The sequence below is a fragment of the Hippopotamus amphibius genome, chromosome 1, assembly GCF_030028045.1.
Source record: "Hippopotamus amphibius kiboko isolate mHipAmp2 chromosome 1, mHipAmp2.hap2, whole genome shotgun sequence".
In the NCBI taxonomy this organism is placed as follows: Eukaryota; Metazoa; Chordata; class Mammalia; order Artiodactyla; family Hippopotamidae; genus Hippopotamus; species Hippopotamus amphibius.
Genome location: NC_080186.1, coordinates 53,921,408 through 53,943,514, shown reverse-complemented (window position 1 = coordinate 53,943,514; position 22,107 = coordinate 53,921,408). Strand labels below are relative to the sequence as shown.

The window sequence follows — 22,107 nt, the reverse complement described above, 5'->3', positions numbered from 1 at the left end:
ACTTAAAAACAACAAGAGCAGCTTAGGAAAATGCCATGAAGGAATTACCTCTGCACGTGGCCCAATCCTTGTTATTTTATGGAAAAGAAAAAGCTCTTCCACAGGTTGACTTTTTTGGTTCTTTCCCTGTGCCCCCGGTGCTATTGGGTTACTTCAGGGGGGACACCAGGGGCCACAGATTAGACAAATGTTTTTAAAGAATCACTAACAGAGTTGAATCTTCTGCCTTCTCCCCAGTAAGAAACACGCAAGGTGGGAAAAGAGTTCTGTTAAATATGAGCCCTGAATATACAGATGGAAATCCCTTTGAAAGTTTATACTAAAAATTTTTTTAATATCTGAAAGAGATGTTTTTGCAAAATGCCTTGGGTTTGTGTGAGCCCTCAAATTTCTGAAAATAGATGACATTTTGACCCATTGGGTTACTTACTGGTCACAGCTCTCCTTTGTTTCAGTTTTGAGTGTATGTTTTCACAGACAGGTAATCCTTTATCATTTAGCACTTGTTCATGTAGAGAAGGAGGGACAATCCTAACTCATTTTTTTGAAGAAGACAAAAGTATGGGTAAAGTGACAGTTGTTACTGCAGTGCAGGATGGACTATCAGGACTTGATAGATAAGCAAGATACCTTTGTGATAAAGGTGTCCCTTTTTAGCACTTTTCTTAACCAACGTGACCCTGGATAAATCCCTTACCCTGTCCCAAGCCGCAGATACTTCAGCTGTCAAAAGGAAACTAGCTGGGTAGGTTCAGACTAAATCACACTTAAGGAAATTAAGTGGCATAGCCTCATCAAAGAAGACTGTGCAGTTAAACCTCATCTTTCAGACTTTTCACTTACTCAGGCCAATATTAATAAAGATGCCTCATCTGTCCCAGAAGACTTTTGGTTTTGTTTGATTCTAATCCCCTGAAGTGTCAGGTATTGTATAATATCTGTTCTGTTTTCATCGGTAAAGTAACAAGCATAGTGCCTGTGCGTGTAAACATTCAAAGTACTTCTTTTTAACAGAAATACTCCTCTTACCTTTTCCTTCCCAGCCCTAACTTCTGAAGGATGAGTGAGTGTTAAAAAAAAAATTTTAAGCCCAGCATTATCTTTTGGCAGTCTCTGCAGATTCATCACCTTTATGTGTGGTAATCAGCAGAACAGGTTTCCCTACTGCAACAGAACTCTGTATGAACCTAGTAATTTCTCAAATCTGATAGGTACAGAAAAGTGTGGCTTTTCACTTCCTGTCCCTTCCTCCAACCCCAGACCATAGAGAAGCATGCTTTCTGGTGATATTAATTCACATAGATATTCTCACAGCATTTTCTTCACTTAAAATTATATTGAATATGAGAAGTATTGTTCAGTGTCATTTTACAACAGCCTACCAGTTTGATTGTGCAAGTTTGGAAATCAGTAATAAACCCTCAGGAAATTCTGAGAGTTACTGCTTCTTAGTGTTGATGGTCAGGCGAAGGGATGTCTGTGCTATATCATTTAAGGCAAATGCCTGATGTGATCTTCACACATATCACCCAGATTATTCAGGAAAGGATAAATCAGACCATGCTGTGATTTCCAGCGTTCCAAGAGCTGCATTGTATGTTCCCCAGTGGGAATGAATGCATGCAGCAAAGCAATACGGACCACAATGGGAAGGCCATTTAAAAATCCAAGTTAATTACTGACTTTTAATGCACTACAGGAGATGGACAACCTAGAGTCCCATCAGTTGTTTAGCTCCACTTGTTCAGTAAACCACAACTTTAACTCTTTGTATAGCTTTCTCTGTTGGTATGAAACAAACCAGTGACTCAGAAAATGATAGGTAACTTTCTTCTGAGGCTTAATCAGGAGTTTGTACAGCTCTAAATCCTTGGATATAAGAATTTATAAAAAGGCCACTTTTAATTTAAAAATCTCTTGTTTCAGTTGTCAAACTTGAAACTCCTCTTAATTCTGTGTATAATAATTCCTGTTAACCAGATGTTGTTTGATAGCTCAGTAATAACAAATGGAGGGTACCTGTCCTAACCTGACTTCCAATCTCTCCTTTTGATGTGTAGCATATGTGGAGCAGTCAGCTAAATAAAGGTCTTATCAATAAGATGCAGTTTGACACTTGGCTTTTTTTGCTTTTGTTGTCATGCCATTTACCATATGGTAAAGAGCTGGTTATAGAAGGCTGCCTTTCTTTTCAGAACAGAGATTTGAATCAGTGGAGTTTTCATGAGAAGTTTCCTCTCTTGTTTGTGATTTATACATTTGCAAGTTATGTCGTTTTTGTCAGATTATATTCTCCAGCATACAGACTTTTTGTGGTAAACCATCCTTTTAGTGTCACCTTTAGAGGTTTTTATTCATATTTAAAAGTACACAAAGGAAATAAATCGAAACATAAGAATCTTTTGTTTTTACTCACTGCCAATCACATTTTCTGTTGATTATTTTACAGGCATTTCCTACATAAAGCACATTGTTAAATACCAACTGTGGTATATTACTATTTTTTATTTAAGTAGAGTAGTTATTTGGGCCCAGTTTATTGTAGTTCTCTTTGATATTCACTATTAGAAGTTGTAGGACTGGAACAGAGGTTTGAGTCTTCTTCAATATATAATAGGGTGGGAGTTGTTCTTTAATTAAAAGGTAAACAGCTAAGTGAGTAGCATATACAGATAAAGGATTAAAAGGAAAGGAGGAGCCTGGGAACTCAATTTAACAAAAAAGGGGAGAAGGTTGATAAGATTTTGAGATTGCACTTCAAAGATAACTTAGATGTGAGATTTTACATCATGATATCTTTCTCTGAAGGTATATTGTTCCATGTTTTGAAGTAATGAATTTGAACAATATTTATATTCTGGGACATTGTATCTTAGGAAAATGAGAAGCTAGAAGTGGGGATATAGGGAAGAACACCAACCTGAATAAGGAGCAGTTAGATGGCATCTATTAGGCAAGATTAAAAGGACATGGAATTAATTGAGAACCATTTTCAAGAATATGAAGTAATAACTTTTAAGAGCTGGCCCCCAAAAAATTCTGCAAGGGCTATTTAGATTATATATCAGGAACAATGTCCAGGATTTAAAGTGTGTTAACCATTGCAACATAAAAGTATAGAATCTCCCTCCTTCAAGATCATGGAGGTAGTTTAGTAACTGTTTATTAACTGTCTGTGTAAAGGGTCCAAATCACTACATTAAGAAAGGATCTTGAGTCTCTTTTCTTAGATCTTTTAACTCTTAATGGGAGGAGACTGAAAGGGAGTATAGGTTCCAGAAACAGCAGAGTCCTCATTTTGTGGCTACATTCTTTTACTTTCATTGACCTAAAAAGAATAAGAGCATACCCCATTCAAGATGTTACGGTATTCAAGATGTTACTGCATTCTGAATGTTATAGTAGTAACATCCAGAAATACATAGAAATAAAGACCTACCTTAGTGGGACTGTAGAAATCCTAAGTACTCCTCCTTTTGGCCAAGTGTCATCTCCTTTAGAGTGAATGGAATTTCCTTTCCTTTCACATTTAACCTGTGAGGCTAAAGTGCTTGGAAGGCACCAAGCAACCACTCGAGGGCCAGCCCCTTGATCCACAGTTTTCTCTACAGGACTGGAGTGAATTAAAGCTACAAACCAAGCCTGCTCAGTGGCATTTAGCCCTGCTCTCTCTTGGCCAACACTGAGTTTCAGGACAAATGGAAGTGAGGAGGGGAAATGCAGGAACGAGTGACAGGTCTTGATTTAAAGCTTGGCCTGTCTAATGAATTTAAAGCTCATCTCACCTCACTGACAGATATTCTGAAATATTCTAGCAGGAAGATGCCACTATGTGCGAGCAGGAGGAGGAGTTAAGAAAATGTTTTCTCCCTTCCTTTAAAAATGAAAGGAGGAAAATTTTATGAAGAAAAAATATTTCAGTAAGCCCAATAAATTAGTGACCTCTTAAGCTATTTCTTCATTCAACAAGTAATTAGTGATCATTTACAGTGTGCCAGGCATGAGGGATGCAGTGAACACATGAGTCACTGCCCTCATGATATTCACCTTCTTTTGGATGAGAGATATAAACAAGCAAACAAATAATAGAATTAGACAATAGTAAGGACTATGGTGACCAAAACAAAGCAGATAGGTAGAGAGAGTGAAAGTGAGATAGATTTCAGATGGGAGAGGTGACATTTGAACGAAACTGAATTACGTGAAGGAATCCACCATGTAGAGATCTGGGGGAAGAGCACCCCCAGGAAAGAAAACAGCCAGCCCTCCAGTGAGGACAGACTAAACCTTGGCATAATTGAGGCAAGGTTGGTCAGTTCAGCTGGAGTGGAGTAAGCCAGGGAAGGTTCTCTCTCCAGCTGGTAGATTTTATGAGATATTTTTAGCTTCGCTAAACATCTTCCATACTTAAGTGATCCAGTGTGCAGGAGGTCTTTCACAGACCAGACCTTGAATATCCTACAGCCAAGTGGTTCCTTTGGATCCTCTCATCTCCTGTTTTAATTGCTGCCATCGTCAGACTTGTAAAGCATTATATTAGTAAATGAGTTATTCACTTTAAAATTGGAACATAATAATCTTCTAGTATGAGAGTTGGCGAACTTTCTGTAAAAGGCCAAATTATACATATTTTCAGTTTTGCTGGCCCTACAGTCCCAATTACTCAGCTCTGCTGTTGTAGCACAAAAGCAGCTATAGAATACATAAATAAATGGGCATGGCTATTTTTCCATTTATTTACAAAAATAAGCAGCAAGCTAGATTTGGCCCACAGACTATGGTTTGTCCAGGATCTGTTGTAGTACATTGAGAAGTGCTAGTATGAGGTAGCAGCGGTTTCAGTTCTATAATCATTCACCAAATTATGTATTAAGAGAACAAGCCTGTGGGGAATACAAAGATGGATGGGTAAAATGTGATCCAGTCTTCCACCTTTCTGCTTGTGAGAAAAATAAATACGACTAACAATATATACTTTCATATTATTTGAAATATTTATAAGCATATTCATGTGATAGAAACAAGGAAAATAAAAGGCCCAAAGAAATTTGATTTCTCCTATAAGTAGTTATTAAAGCAAGAGAGCAACTTAATGAGATCTATGAGAGAGAATTGCGGTGGCAGTGTGGAGACTGAACTGGAGTGGGAGGCCACTTAGGAGGCTATAGCTGTAGTTCAAGCAGCAGATGATTCATCTGAATTAGGACAGGGACAGTGAGAATGGGGAAGATGAAATGGATTCAAGAAGCACCTCAGAGGAGAATCAGCAGGACTTGGTAACTGATTGAACAAAGAACATTAAGGGTTGATTGTTAAAGATGACTGAGGTTTCTAAAACTAGGAGGTTTTGATGAAAATGAGAGGTCCGAATTTCAGGTTTGAACATAATGTATTTGAGGTGCCTTTTGGACATCCAAGTGGAGAAAATCCCAAGAGAGAAATTAGAGATTTGAATCATTGATAATCAGAGCCACGAGATGGGATGTAGTACAGAAGAGGGTCAGTATGAAACCTTAGGTAAGACCTATCATTATTAATAGGCTGATAAAAAAATGTCAACAAGAGAGATCATAAAGATTCAGGAGTAGGAGGAGAACTGTGACAGAGAGTGCCTGAAAAGCCAAAGGAGGAGAATTCTAGGAAAGGAGGAAGCGATGCAGGACATCAAATACTGCAGTCAACTGGAAAAAGAACTAAGAGGCTTTCAGATGTGGCAATTAAGAGACCATAATTGACCATGTAAAGGATAGTTCCAGTAATAAGTTTTTGTTCATTTGTCCTTGGATCTGGTTCTAAGCACACGTAGACTATGTTGCCTAGTGCTTTGTGCTTTCCAAAGTCCTCTTCCATGGTCACTGCTAACAGAAGCAGATTCTGCACAGAACCCTGTCTCCAAGCTCAGTGCAGTGCTCCTCACACCTCAGATAGGTCCTCACACCCCATTTAGCCAATGATACCTATCATTAGGGTGTCATGTACCCTAAAAAAAATCCTTGCAGTTTATTAGTAGCATCCTTGGCAATGGCAATAGGCAACTCTTATCACTGACCAAAACCATAATCGTCTGATAAAAAGTTATGATCTTGCCTCAGATTCATCTGTGCAAATAGGCACAGAAGCCTCTTGCTACAGAGATGACATGGAAATTCAGCAGATGTCCAGTAAGCAGTCAGTCTGGTAGAGTGGGCAGGCAGCCAGTTGCTATTAAGTAATAAAACATGTTAAAGTAGATGAGTCAAGGAATCTGGAAAACAAAGATTATATATAGCCCTTATTCAATTTTAAATGTAAATTACTTTGGAGATAGAAGCAAATCATAATTCTTTTGAAAGAATCACTCATAAAATTATTAGATTTTCAGGGTTTAGCATCTTGACATATTATTATGACTTTATAACTTGTCAGAACCATCTTATATTTTTTTGGTATTTGTGAGCCTGGTTTCTAGGGAGGATATGTTAAAAGGAAAAACACAATTTTTACATGACTTCCCAAAAGTAATCCACTGGATTACTAATGTTTAGAGGTACACAAGAATTATTAACAGTATTTATTTATACCTCAGCTTATTCCAAAAAGGATTTAAGTCAACTTAAAACTTTTAGAAAGCTAATATATATTTTTTATGATCGTTACATTCTGTGTTAGGGACTGGGGGGTGGAGAAGAAGTCTTTTCAGTTAAAGATTAAAGGGGAAACACAAGGGAATAAATAAGGTTAAAGGAAATCTCATTGGCTAACTTTCCAGGAGTATAATTATGCAATAACACTTAGGGCTCAAGTTTTAAGAGTAGTCAGGAAATTCTGGCTCCAGATGCCTAAGAACTGCTATCTATCAGCTTGATGACTTGCTGTAGAAATCCCCAGGCCCCAAACTGCTATTCCTGTCTCCTAACAGATAACAGACCTTGTGTGATTTCTCTATTAGCATTTCCTTCTATGGCTAAGTAGCTTCTAGCCATTTTTATATTTTCAGTCCTCTAGTTCTCTGAAGCAAATTTAAAACATTCTGTTTCTTCTGCATGTTCATTGAGGGCACAGTACACATCCGTCAGGCAAGTAAAAATTATATATAGTGTTCTATAGCCTACAAAGAATGAAAGCTTGCGTAATAGCCAAGGGCATGGGCTTTTTGAGATAAGTTGCCTGGGTTCAAAGCCCTGACCTGCCACTTACTGTCTTGGTGACCTTGGAGGAAGGTATTTCCATTTTTTGTGCCTTTATTTCCTCACTCATAAAATGGGAACAGTACTATATCCCTCAGCATCATTGTGCAGTTAGAGATAATTCATGCTTAGAACAGGTACATAGTAAAACTCCTAGGTGGCACATGATAAATGTTATTATAATCATTGTAATTGATTTTTTTAAAACCTGTTTATCTACAGTATCTTACTTGACTTTTGCAATAATAACTTGTAAGGAACTTAAGTATTATTGGCCCTATTTTATAGATAGACCCTAAGGCTTTGATATTCAACTTGCCAGAAATCCTAACAAGTGGTTGCTCAGAACCCTGTTTTGAGGAGTCTCAAAACAGGTCCAAGCTCATTAAGAAAAGAATGCCTGAATGATTAGCAGTATTTGTCATGGGCTTAGGAGTGAGACTGCATTATTGCTTTCCTTTTTCTTTTCACTCCTAAAGTTTCTTGTTAACCCTAGTTTTTCTTTATGAATAAAACTTTTAGGTAAATTTGAACACATCTTACAATAAAGTTGTTATTTATAGAATAATGTTACCCTTATAAGTTTGCTAAAGAAGTGTCACTATTCCCAAAATATTTCCTAACTAGGGTAACTGACAGAAAAATTCTCTTACAAACTTTTCCTCTATAACGCTTTTCATTTTCTGCTTTCATATAAGCACACAGGTTAAAAATCTAGTAGTCACCATTTATTTCTAATTTGAGGGTTAAGTTTTAAACATATTAATGGCACTTTGAGAAGTAATTGCACATAGGAGCCAAATACTAGTCTCCTTGAAAATCGGAGAAATTGTTTTATGTGTCATATAATTACCATTTTTAAAACACACAAAGCTAGGTTTCTATGGAGCTGATATCTGATCTGACTGCTCTGACTTACTGTGTTAGCCAGTGCTATCCCATCCCCAGTATCTTTGGTCTTACTGTGGGGAAGCAGCAACTTGATATTTTAATGTTAACATTACCTAAGTATGAGAAAAGCCAACAGAGTTGACTTCTGGGTTCCACTTTCTCTGCAGGAAAATGCCTCAAGAAAAGCTGGCCACAACTGCCTATAAGTTCACCCAAGTGCCCAGCTTGAGCTTGGCATCAGGAGTCTTGGGTAGTCCTGTTTCCAAGTATGAACTACCTTTGGAGAATACCTGCAGACAAAGCTCATGAAATATGAGAACCTGGTACTCCATCCACTAGCTGTATAGAAAGAGAAGAAAGATGGGGAAGGAATCAGTGTTTTTCTTGGGTAGAACTCTGGATTTCACTGGACTATGGGAGTTGCCTTGTCTCTAGTTCTTGCTAAAATACCTTCAGGAATATAGAGAATCTATCACCTCCTCAGAGTAGAAGCCATCTTTGGACAATTCTGACAAATTTTTCCTCTTATTTCTGCTTTCTGTATGAGATGGCTAAGCAAGGAAGAAATCTGTCTCAGAAAATAAGGTTTCTCATTCCACACTCACTACTGTGGAATTGCTCTGCTCTCATTTCTTGACCTTTATTTAAATCAGAGAGTTATTTTATTTATATTTGATGTACCCACTGGCAATGACCAAGGTTAAATAAGCATCGGTAAGAGCTTTGTGTGGGAAGTATAGACTATTTGGGGAAAAAAGAATTTTCTTCCAAAAGGCTTTCCAGAATGTACTTGTAAAGGCTCTGTGAAGCATGCTCTCTGGAGATACAAAAACTTACGAAAAGGAACGGTTTACAAAGTTTGTGATTAGATGTTGCTCACTGTTTTAAAGTCATGTTTACTAACCACATTCAATGAAAATTACTTTTAAGAATCTATTGGGGCTTCCTAGGTGGCGCAGTGGTTAAGAATCCGCCTGCCAATGCAGGAGACACAGGTTTGATCCCTAGTCTGGGAAGATCTCACATGCCATGGAGCAACTAAGCCCATGTGCCACAACTACTGAGCCCATGCACCACAACTACTGAAGCCCTCGTGCCTAGAGCCCGTGCTCCACAACAAGAGAAGCCACCACAATAAGGAGCCCATGCTCTCCGCAACTACAGAAAGCCCTCACACAGCAACAAAACGCAGCCAATAAATAAATAAACAACATAAAAAAAAAGAATCCACCTGCCAGTGCAGGGGACACGGGTTCAATCCCTGGTCCGGGAAGATCCCACATGCTGCAGAGCAACTAAGCACATGTACCACAACTACTGAGCCTGCGCTTTAGAGCCCGAGAGCCACAACTACTGAGCCCACATGCTGCAACTCCTGAAGCCCACACGCCTAGAGTGCATACTCCACAACAAGAGAAGCCTGGGCACCGCAAGGAGTAGCCCCCGCTAGAGAAAGCCCAAGCACAGCAACAAAGACCCAGCACAGCCCCCCCCCCCCCAAAAAAAAAAAGAATCTATTATATGTAATCAGTCTTTAGGGATATTTACTGGAAATGGTTAGAGAAGAAAGCATTGTGTTCCTTGTGAAGTTTGTATTAAGTGCCTTATAAGATCTAATTCATTGTTTACAGTGTTACAAAAATAAAAATGTTACGGTTTCATCCCGTAAGGTAATCTTGTGTATTGTCTTTTTTTTTTTTCAGGTGATATAATCTAAACACTTAATATAAATTACGTTTTTTAAAGCAATTCTGAGTTCTAAGCTTCTGTACACAACCTGCTTTTACTCCATGGAAAGACTTCATTAATTTTTCTTTTCTGAGCAGAATTTTGGTAGTTTGCTGGCATAATGAAGAACATGTTTTGGATTAAGGCTTTTAGGCGTCTTTCCTCACATAACAATATGTTTGATCTTTTAGTCTTTTCCTGACATTTCTCTTCAGCTTTAGTAAAGCCTTCTCTCTCTGGGAATTTTATTAAATCAGAGAGACTTCATTATCCTCACAAAAATCCCCTCTGCCATGTTCAAGACGAGAGCCCCTTAGTCCTTCCAGTTTCATGGATATGCATTTAATATTTTTGGTGTTTCAGACTGACCTCAATTCTTGGCATTCAGAAGCATTCTCAGGAAAATGTGATGTTTACACAGTTTATGACCACCCTGCTTGAAGAATTACATTTAAAGAATGAAGACCTTGAAAGTTTAACCATCATATTTAGAACCAGCTGTTAACCAGAGTGGTGAGTTGAATTTTGTTTTATTTTAGTTGTTGTTGTTGTTTTTATTTGTTGCCTGTTTGGATTCTATTTTCATATTGGAAATTTTAAAAACCAAGTAGTCATTTCCTGTCCGCTGTTTTTACTTCATGCCCCATCTTTTTGTTATTTTTCCTTTATAGGCTACCACAGTTAGTTCTTTTTCTTGCAATCCAGGAAACTCCCCACTATCAGCTTCATACTCAAATCTAGACCATCCCACCCGGCATGTTCCATCTGATAAGTTGCTTCCCAGGAAATAGCAGTTTGCTTCAACCAAACTACTGTAGTGATCTTTGAGAATATCTTCATCCTACTTCATTCGTCAGGCCAGCCAATACCTTAGTCATCTCATGGGCAGATAAACAGGTGAATTTACAAGTCTGGCTTTGTTGAATCCTGACCCTGCTCCCAGATACATAGCCCTCTTCTTCTATCCCAGGTTTTTGCCTCTTTTTAAGAATTGCCCCAAAACAAAACAAAACAACAACAAAAAAAAAAACGCCTACCCAGCAAAGTGTCCTCTCCCTCATCCTGTGTTAATCACAACTTCCCATCTCTTCCTCCCTTTACTTTTTGTTTCACATACTCTCAAGTGCTAAGAATAGCTATTGATTTAATGTTATGATTAAAGAAATTCATTCCAAACTACGAATGAGACCCTTTTAAGGAGCATTTCCTTTTTTTTAACTTTCAAATATTTTTTTAAATTATAAAAGCATTATAAGCTTGTAAAAATTAATGCAGAATTGCATGTATAGTTTTGCATATCTGTTTGTTCTTTAATTCTTCTAGGTCTTTGATAAACTTTTCTTGCAACTTTTCAATCTTTGCATCCAGTCTTTTTTCAAAGTTCTGGATCATCTTCACCATCATTATTCTGAATTCTTTTTCCAGAAGAGTGCCTATCTCCTCTTCATTTAGTTGTTTTTCTGGGGTTTTATCTTGTCCCTTCATCTGGTACAGAGTCTTTTGCCTTTTCATTTTCTCTGTCTTTCTGTGGCTGTGGTTTTCAGTTCCACCAGATGAAATACTGCTGATACTGCTTGATTCTGCTGTCTGCCCTCTTGTGGAGGAAGCTGTCTAGGAGGCCCTTGGGTGCTTCCTGATGGGAGGGACTGATGGTGGGTTGGGCTGGGTGGGTGGAGCTCAGTAAAACTTTAATCTAATTTGGTGGGTGGAGCTCAGTGACACTTTAATCTGCTTGTCTGTCAGTGGGTGGGCCTGTGTTCCCACCCTGGTGGTCGTTTGGCCTGAGGCGACCCAGCACTGGAGCTTACAGGCTCTTTGGTGGAGCTAATGGTGGACTCTGGAAGGGCTCACGCCAGTGAGCACTTCTCAGAACCCCTGCTGCCAGTGCCCCTGTCTCCTCAGTGAGCCACAGCTGCCCCCCACCTCTGCAGGCAACCCTCCAACACCAGCAGGTAGGTCTGGTTCAGTCTGCTATGGGGTCACTGCTCCTTCCCCCCTGGGTCCTGGTGAGCACACTTTTTTGTGTGCCCTCCAAGAGTGGAGTCTCCGTTTCCCCCAGTCCTGTGCAAGTGCTGCAATCAAATCCCGCTGGCTTTCAAAGTCTGATTATCTGGGGATTCCTCCTCCCATTGCTGGACCCCCAGGTTAGGAAGCCTGACGTGGGGCTCAGAACCCTCAGGACTTCTGCGGTATAACTGTTCTCCAGCCTGTGAGTCACCCACCCAGCATTTATGAGATTTGATTTTAACGCAGTTGCGCCCCTCCTACCATCTCATTGCGGCTTCTCCTTTGTCTCTGGATGTGGGGTGGTTTTTTTTGGTGAGTTCCAGTGTCTTTCTGTCGATGGTTGTTCAGCAGTTAGTTATAATTCCGGTGCTTTTGCAAGACGGAGTGAGCGCACGTCCTCCTACTCCGCCATCTTGATTCTTCCTCCCATGTATAGTTTTAAAAAGCAAAAATTTCCCCTCACTTCTGCCTCCAATCCTGTCTCCTTCCCAGAAGCACAGTTTTTGTTTTTTGTATTTTAATTTATTTTTGGCTGCGTTGGGTCTTTGTTGCTGTGCTCAGGCTTTCTCTAGTTGTGGCGAGTGGGGGCTACTCTTTGTTGCCGTGCACGGGCTTCTCATTGCAGTGGCTTCTTATGTTGCAGAGCATGGGCTCTAGGTGCTCAGGCTTCAGTAGTTGTGGCTCGCGGGCTCTAGAGCTCAGGCTCAGTAGTTGTGGCACACATGCTTAATTGCTCCAAGCATGTGAGATCTTCCTGGACCAGGGATTGAACCCATGTCCCCTGCATTGGCAGGCAGATTCTTAACCACTGCGCCACCAGGGAAGTCCCAGACGCACACTATTGATCTATACCATTTTACATTTTATTATTTGAACTTCTGTTAAAAAAAAAAAAAAATTCTTCAAGCAAATCTGTAAATATATGACAAGGATATTTGAGAGGCATGTTCTGGCAGGCAAGAAAGAATGCCATCATCACTTTATTGAACCTGCTAGAAAATAGAAAATAAAGAATTAGCACTGTAACTGCCTCCAGACTTATACCTGGTGACCTTTTCATACAACCCTGCTCCCCTGAGGACCCAGTAAAATAAAGGCTTTTACTTAGACAGTGAGCTCAGGTTTGCCTGTGTAAGCACCAGTTCAAAGATTGAATTAAGCATACCCCTCAGTTAGTGACACCCTGTCTCTCCATTGGTTGAAAGGTTGCTTTTCTAGATAGACTGAGAACAAAGAGTGCCTAACCAGGAGTCCTTCCAGACCGGCTTTAATGAATAGGTACCAATTAAGAACCATTTTTAATTAGCATATTTAATGCTTATATATAAACAAATGGATTAAACCCAGCCCCTGGCAGTGAAAGCTTGAGTCTTAACCACTGGACTGCCAGGGAGTTCCGTGAACAATAGATGTTTTTAAGTGGACTTAACAGTTGCCCTGTGGTCATTGTTTTTTTCCATTGTTTATTTGTGTAAGTAATCAAAGGTAAATCTTTGCCCAGACTTTGTCAGTATTAAAAGGGCTACTGAATGAATGAGGCCTTATTACATAATTTTCCTTGTGATAAATGGAGATGGTTGTGAATAGGTAGATGGGTTTTTTGTTTGTTTATATTTGTAAACCATAAGTTCACATAATTATTTGTGTATAGTGTCTCACAGCCTTTTCAAGATTATAGATTACTACTAGCTAGTATAGGTTATTATGCTTTCAGTTAAAAATAACAGAAAGGAAAAAAACAGGTCAAACTAGCTTTTCTTATGGTAGTATATTAAATATCTTTTGCTGCTTAAAAAATTACTGTAAAATTTAGATGGTTAAAACAACAAACTTTTTTTATTTTATTTTTTTTTTTTGGGGGGGGGTACACCAGGTTCAATCATCTGTTTTTATACACATATCACCATATTCCCTCCCTTCCTTGACTCCCCCCCCCCACAAGTCCCCCCCCCCTCCCCGCCCCAGTCCTCTAAAGCATCTTCCATCCTCGAGTTGGACTCCCTTTGTTATACAACAACTTCCCACTGACTATTTTACAGTTGGTAGTATATATATGTCTGTGCTACTCTCTCGCTTCGTCTCAGTTTCCCCTTCACCCCCGCCCCCTCCCATACCTCGAGTTCTCCAGTCCATTCTCTGTATCTGCATCCTTGTTCTTGTCACTGAGTTCATCAGTACCATTTTTAGATTCCGTATATGTGAGTTAGCATACAATATTTGTCCTTCTCTTTCTGACTTACTTCACTCCGTATGACAGATTGTAGTTCTATCCACCTCATTACATATAGCTCCATCTCATCCCTTTTTATAGCTGAGTAATATTCCATTGTATATATATGCCACATCTTCTTTATCCATTCATTTGTTGATGGGCATTTCGGTTGCTTCCATGTCCTGGCTATTGTGAATAGTGCTGCAATAAACATTATGGTACAAGTTTCTTTTGGGATTATGGTTTTCTTTGGGTATATGCCCAGGAGTGGGATTACTGGATCATATGGTAGTTCTATTTGTAGTTTTTTAAGGAACCTCCAAATTGTTTTCCATAGTCGCTGTACCAACTTACAGTCCCACCAACAGTGCAGGAGAGTTCCCTTTTCTCCACACCCTCTCCAACATTTGTTGTTTCCAGATTTTGTGATGATGGCCATTCTGACTGGTGTGAGGTGATACCTCATTGTGGCTTTGACTTGCATTTCTCTGATGATGAGTGATGTTGAGCATCTTTTCATGTGTGTGTTGGCCATCTGTATGTCTTCTTTGGAGAAATGTCTATTTACGTCTTCTGCCCATTTGTGGATTGGGTTATTTGCTTTTTTGGTATTAAGCTTCGTGAGCTGCTTGTATATTTTGGAGGTTAATCCTTTGTCCATTGTTTCACAGGCAATTATTTTTTCCCATTCTGAGGGTTGCCTTTTAGTCTTGTTTATGGTTTCTTTCACTGTGCAAAAGCTTTTAAGTTTCATGAGGTCCCATTTGTTTATTCTTGATTTTATTTCCATGATTCTAGGAGGTGGGTCAAAAAGGATCTTGCTTTGATGTACGTCATCGAGTGTTCTGCCTGTGTTTTCCTCTAGGAGTTTTATAGTGTCTGGCCTTACATTTAGGTCTTTAATCCATTTGGAGTTTATTTTTGTGTATGGTGTTAGGAAGTATTCTAATTTCATTCTTTTACATGTTGCTGTCCAATTTTCCCAGCACCACTTATTGAAGAGGCTGTCTTTTTTCCATTGTATACTCGTGCCTCCTTTGTCAAAGATAAAGTGTCCATATGTGTTTGGGCTTACTTCTGAGTTCTCTATTCTATTCCATTGATCTTCCTTTCTATTTTTGTGCCAGTACCATACTGTCTTGATCACTATGGCCTTGTAGTAGAGTTTGAAGTCAGGAAGCCTGATTCCACCAACTCCATTTTTCCTTCTCAAGATTGCTTTGGCTGTTCGGGGTCTTCTGCGTTTCCATACAAATCGTAAGATTTCTTGCTCTAGTTCTGTGAAAAATGCCATTGGTAATTTGATCGGGATTGCATTGAATCTGTAAATTGCTTTGGGTAGTACAGTCATTTTCACGATGTTGATTCTTCCAATCCAGGAACATGGTATGTCCCTCCATCTGTTTGTGTCATCTTTGATTTCTTTCATCAATGTCTTAAAGTTTTCTGCATACAGATCTTTTGCCTCCTTAGGCAGGTTTATTCCTAGGTATTTTATTCTTTTGGTTGCAATGGTGAATGGGAGAGTTTCCTTAATTTCTCTTTCTGCTCTTTCATTGTTAGTGTATAGGAATGCAAGAGATTTCTGTGCATTAATTTTGTATCCTGCTACTTTACTAAACTCATCAATTAGTGCTAGCAGTTTTCTGGTAGAGTCTTTAGGGTTTTCTATATATAATATCATGTCATCTGCAAAGAGTGACAATTTTACTTCTTCTTTTCCAATTTGTATTCCTTTGATTTCTTTTTCTTCTCTGATTGCTGTGGCTAAAACTTCCAAAACTATGTTGAATAATAATGGTGAGAGTGGACACCCTTGTCTTGTTCCTCTTCTTAGAGGCAATGCTTCCAGTTTTTCCCCATTGAGAACGATGTTGGCTTTTGGTTTTTCATATATGGCTTTTATTATGTTGAGGTAATTTCCTTCTATGCCCATTTTCTGGAGAGCTTTTATCATAAATGGATGTTGAACTTTGTCAAAAGCTTTTTCTGCATCTATTGAAATGATCATATGGTTTTTATCCTTCAATTTGTTGATATGATGTATCACGTTGATTGATTTGCGTATATTGAAGAATCCTTGCATCCCAGGGATAAACCCCACTTGATCATGGTGTATGATTTTTTTAATGTGCTGTTGGAATCTGTTAGCTAGTATTTTGTTGAGGATTTTTGCATCTATATTCATCAGTGATATTGGTCTGTAGTTTTCTTTTTTTGTGACATCTTTGCCTAGTTTTGGTATCAGGGTGATGGTAGCCTCGTAGAATGAGTTTGGGAGTGTTCCGCCTTCTGCAATATTTTGGAAGAGTTTGAAAAGGATAGGTGTTAACTCTTCTCGAAATGTTAACAACAAACTTTTTTTAATCTCATTTCTGTGAGTTGGGAATCCTGGCACAATTTGGCTTTGGGCTTCTGCCTCAAGAGTCTCTCATGAGGTTGCAGTTAAGCTCTTTGACAGGGCTGCAATGTCATGTGAAGGCTCAACCGGAGGAAGATTCCCTTCCAAGGTCACTCATGCACTGGCAGGATTTAGTTCCTCCCAGGCTGTTGAATTCAGGGCCTCAGTCTCTCACTTTCTGTTGTCTAGAGACCTCTCCCAGTTTCTTGCCACATGGGCCACTCCATAGTATGCCTCACAGCTCGGCATGTGGCTTCCCTCAGTGAGCAAGTGAGACAAAATCCCAGATGAAAGCCACATTCTTTTTGTAACATCTTGGAAGTAATATCCATCACTTTTTCTGTGTTCCATTAGTGATTGTGAAACTAATCACTAGGTTCAGCCCACATTGAAGGTGAGTGGATTGTATAAGGGGATGAATAGCAGAAGGCAGAGGTCATTGGGGGTCATTTTAGAAGCTGTCTACTACAGGTGGCAGAATCACTCAATAATTCCCAGCTTTATAGCATACCACACTGTCCTAGTGAGAGTCTTAAACTTTTCACACTAATTGAGGGCACTTCTGAACTGATCCATGTCATTCTAGCAAGGAATGGGGGCGAGAGAAGAGGATCTTCTAATTGACCTAGATCTACCAGGGCCTACCTCTCAAGCTGAATGTGAAGCTGGGTTTATTCTTACCAAACCACTGTTGCTGCATAATGGGGGGAAATGGAATGTATACTGGGGAGAAAACACAGTGTTCCCAAAAACTGGTAAAAATATTTTAGGTGTTTTTTTACTCAGGTGTCCTTTTTTGCTTCACAGGTAATCCATGAAGACCAAACAGATGAACTTCCATTCACCATTTCTGGAATTCTAGCCACAATAATTGTACAGTTAGAGCTACTTATCAGTCACCACCAGACAGACTGACTTCCCCAGATAGAGGCGAACCCTTATCCCAACAAGGATAACCAAGTCCTTGTATCCTAGGTACAAGACATAGTATTTTTGCTTATTTGAAAATGAACGTTGAAATCTTAAATTGAAACTGAATAAATGGTCAAGAAAATATAATGACCTATTATTTTTTCTGGATGATTCCAGCCATCATATCAGTTGACCAGAAAATTGAGAAAAGTCCCATTTTAGCCTCATAGTCGAACTCTAGCTTCTAATTCCAAAGAATTGTCAATAAATACAATTTAAGATGAAGTTTGGAAGTCTAGTCTTTATTCTTTTAAAGAAGCTGGCTATGCTATAAAGTAGTCCTGAGCAATGTATACCTGAAACTTACATAATAAAAAAAAATCATTAAGAAAATGAATTGACAGACCACAGACTGGGATAAAATATCTTCAAATCATACTTGATAAAGGACTTATATCCAGATTACATATTCTTAAAACTTAAAAGTAAGACAAGTCAGTTTTTAAGTGGGCAAAAACTTGAATAGACATTTCAGCAAAGAAGATATCCAAATGGCTTGGCGTATGAAAAGATGCTCAGCATCACTAGTCATTAGGGAAATGCAAGTTAAAACCAAAATTAGATACCACTTCACAGCCACTAAGATGACTATAATAAAGACAAAGATAGTGTTGGTGAGGATGTGGAGAAACCTGAGCCCTCATACACTGCTGGTGGAAATGTAAAATGATGCAGCCATTTTGGAAAGTGGTCTGGCAGTTTCTTAAAAAGTTAAGCAGTTTACCATATGACACAGCATTTCCATTCAATGTTCCATCCTAAGAGAAATGAAAACTGTTCGCAGACTTGTAGGTGAGTGTTCATAACATTATTCATACTAGTGAAAAAGTGGAAACAACCCAAATGACCATTAACTGGTAAAGGGGTAAACAAAAACATTCATAAAATAGAATACTGATACATGCTACTACATGGATGAACCTCAGAAACATCATGCTAAGTAAAAGAAGTCTGACACACAAACCATATTAGGTGTGATTCCATTTATAATGAAACAACAAAAAAGGAAAATATCTAAAACTGATACTAAATTGGTGGTTATGTGGGAGTGGGGACTGTCTACAGATGGCCTCTTTGGGATTTCTTTGGGGTGATGAAACCTCTACAACTTAAATTGTGATTTTTGCACAATTTTATGAACTTTAAAAATATTCATGCACTTAAAACAGGTGAATGTAATGTATATAAATTGCACCTTAATAAAGCTATTAGAAATAATAGATGATGTCCATACTACCAAAGTAATCTACAGATTCAGTGCAATCCATATCAAAATTCCAATGGCATTTTTCATAGAACTAATAATCCTAAAATTTGTATGAGAACTACAAAAGACCCCAAATAGCCAAATCAATCTTCAAAAAGAAGAACAAAGCCAGAGACATTACATCTTGATTTCAAACTACATTATAAAGCTATAGTAAACAAAACAGTGTGGTACTGGCACAAAAGCAGACATAGATCAATGGAACAGAACAGAAAGCCCAGATATAAACCCATGCATATATGCTCAGTTAATTTACAACAAAGGAGCCAAGAATATACAATGGGAAAAGGACTGTCTCTTCAGTAAATGGTTCTGGGAAAACTGGACCACTCTCTCACACCTCACACAAAAATTAACTCAAAATGGATTGAAGACTTGGACATAAGACCTGAAACCATAAAACTCCTAGAAGAAAACATACACAGTGAGCCCCTGACATCACTCTTGGAAATATTTTGGATTTGCCAAATCAAAAGTAAGTGGGACTACATCAAACTAAAAAGCTTCTGTGCAGCAAAGGAAACCATCAACAAAATGAAAAGGTAACCTACTGAATGGGAGAAAATATTTGTAAATCATATATCTGAGAAGGGGTTACTATCCAAAATATATAAAGTCATAAAACTCAACAGAAAAAAAAAAAAAAAAACCAATCATTTTAAAATGGGCAACTACAATGAGGAGCCCGCTCACCACAATGTAGAGTAGCTCCCACTTGACACAATTAGAGAAAGCCTGTGTGCAGCAACAGGCCCAATGCAGCCAATAAATTAATATTAAATTAAAATATGGGCAGAGAATCCAAAGACATTTTTTACAAAGAAGACATACAGATGGCCAACAGGCACATAAAAAGATGCTCATCACTAATCAGGGAAATGCAAATCAAAACCACAATGAAATATCACCTCACACCTGTTAGAATGGCTGTTATCAAAAAGACAAGTAATAAGTGTAGGCAAGAATGTGGAGAAAAGGGAACCCTTGTGGTCTGTTGGTGGGAATGTAAATTGGTGCAGCCACTATGAAAAGAGTATGGTAATTCCTCAAAAAATTAAAAGTAGAACTACCATATAATCCAGCAAATCCAATTCTAGCTATTTATCCCCAAAAATGAAAACACTCATTCAAAAAGATACATGCACCTCTATGTTCATTGCAGCCTTATTTATAATAGCCAAGATATGGAAACAACCTAAGTGCCCATCAATGGATGAGTGGGTAAAGAAAATATATTTATACAATGGAATATTATTCAGCCATAAAAAAAGAAAATCTTGCCATTTGTGACAATGTGGATGAAACTTGTGAGCATTATACTAAGGGAAATAAGACAAAGACAAATACTGTACAATCTCACTTATAAGTAGAATCTATTTTTTTAAAAAACCTCATAGATGGAATCTGTTTTAAAAAACAAAAATAATATCATAGGTATAGAGAATAGATTGGTCATTGCTAGGGGCAGGGTGTTGAGGGTGGGTGAAAGGGGTCAAAAGGTACAAATTTCCAGTTATAAAATGTGTCATGGAGATGCAAAGTACAGCATGGTGACTATAGTTAGTAATATTGTTTTGCATATTTGAATGTTGCTAAGAGTAGATCTTGAAAGCTCTCATTACAAAAGAATGTGATATGTTAGTGGATGTTAACTATACTTACTGTGATGATCATTTTTTGCAACATATATAATTATCAAATCATGTTATACACCTGAAACTAATATAATTTTAAATGTCAGTTATACCTCACATACTACAGTTATATCCCAACAAATTGGACAAACCAGAAGAAATGGACAAATTTTGAGAAACATACAGCCTTCCAAAACTGAATCAAGATGAAATAGACAATATGAACAGAACAATCACTGGTGGTGAAGTTTAATTTGTAACCAAAAAAAAAAAAAAAAATTCACCAAACTAAAATCCAGGACCTGACAACGTCATAGGGGAATTCTACCAAACATAAAGAAAAGCTACTATCCTCAAACTATTCCAAAAAATTGAAGGCAAGGGAACACTCGCACTTTCATTCTACAAGGCCACCATTACCCTGGTACCAAAACCAGACAAAGACACTAAACAAAAGGAAAATTACAGGCCAGTATCTCTGATGAATATAGATGCAAAAATCCTCAACAAAATATTAGCAAACTGAATCCAACAATATATAAAAAGGATCACACTCTATGATCAAGTGGAATTTATCCCAGAGATGCAAGGATGGTTCAATGTCCACACTAGATCAGTGTGACACACCACATTAACAAAAGGAAGGATAAAAATCACATGATCATCTCAATAGATGCAGAAAAAGCATTTGACAAGATTCAACACCCATTCATAACAACTCTCATCAAAGTTGGTATAGAGAGAATGCATCTCAACATAATAAAGGCCATTTGTGACAAACCCACAGCTAACAGCATAGTCAACAGTGAAAAGCTGTAAGCTTTTCCTCTAAAATCAAGAAAACAAGGATACCTACACTCACCACTTCTATTTATAATAGTATTGGAAGTCGTAGCCATAACAGACAAGAAAAAGAATGGAAGCCATCCAAATTGTAAGGGTAGAAGTAAAACTGTCACTATTTGCAGATGGCATGATACTATATACAGAAAACCCTAAAGTATCCACCAAAAAACTATTAGAATAAATGAATTCAGTAAAGTTGCAGGATACAAGATTAACATACAGAAATCTGTTACTTTTCTATATACTAAAAATGAACTATCAGAATTCCAGAAAACAATTTCATTTACAATTGCATCCAAAAAAAATAAAATACCTAGGAATAAACTTAAACAAGGAGGTGAAAGATGTATACTCTGAAAACCATAAGATACTGATGAAGGAAATTAAAGACAATACAAGTCAATGAAAAGATATCCCATGTTCATGGACTGGAAGAATTAATAGTTAAAATGTCCATACTACCCAAATTAATCTACAAATTTAATACAATTCCTATCAAAATACCCATGACATTTTTCACAGAACTAGAACAAATAATCCTAAAATTTATATGGAACCACAGAAGACCCCAAATAGCCAAAGTAATTTTGAGAAAAAAGAACAAAGCCAAAAGTATCATGCTCCCTGACTGCAGACTATACTACACAGCTACAGTAATTGAAACAGTATGTTACTGGCACAAAAACAGACACAGATCAATGGAACAGCATAGGGAGCCCAGGAATAAACTTATGCACCTACGGTCAATTAATCTACAACAAAGGAGTCAAGAATATACAATGGAGGAAAGACAGTCTCTTCAATAAGTGGTGCCAGGAAAACTGGACAGCTACATGTAAAATCATGAAATTAGAACATTTTCTCATACCATATACAAAAATAAGCTCAACATGGATTAAAGTCCTAAATGTAAGACCTAAAACCATAAAGCTCCTAGAAGAAATCATAGGCAGACACACTTTGACATAAATCAGCAATATTTT

The 22,107-nt window shown here is 38.0% G+C and overlaps 1 protein-coding gene across 1 annotated transcript in view; it reads left to right on the top strand.

Moving 5' to 3' along the window:
• The window catches only part of RPAP2 (RNA polymerase II associated protein 2), a 76,791-nt gene extending 59,200 nt beyond the window's left edge, over positions 1-17,591 (top strand). Inside the window, exons 12-13 of the mRNA XM_057713028.1 lie at positions 10,149-10,298; positions 17,213-17,591. Of these exons, the coding sequence (XP_057569011.1) occupies positions 10,149-10,290 (142 nt within the window). The 3' untranslated portion in view covers positions 10,291-10,298; positions 17,213-17,591. The remainder of the gene's footprint in view (positions 1-10,148; positions 10,299-17,212) is intronic.
• Positions 17,592-22,107: the final 4,516 nt, after the last annotated feature.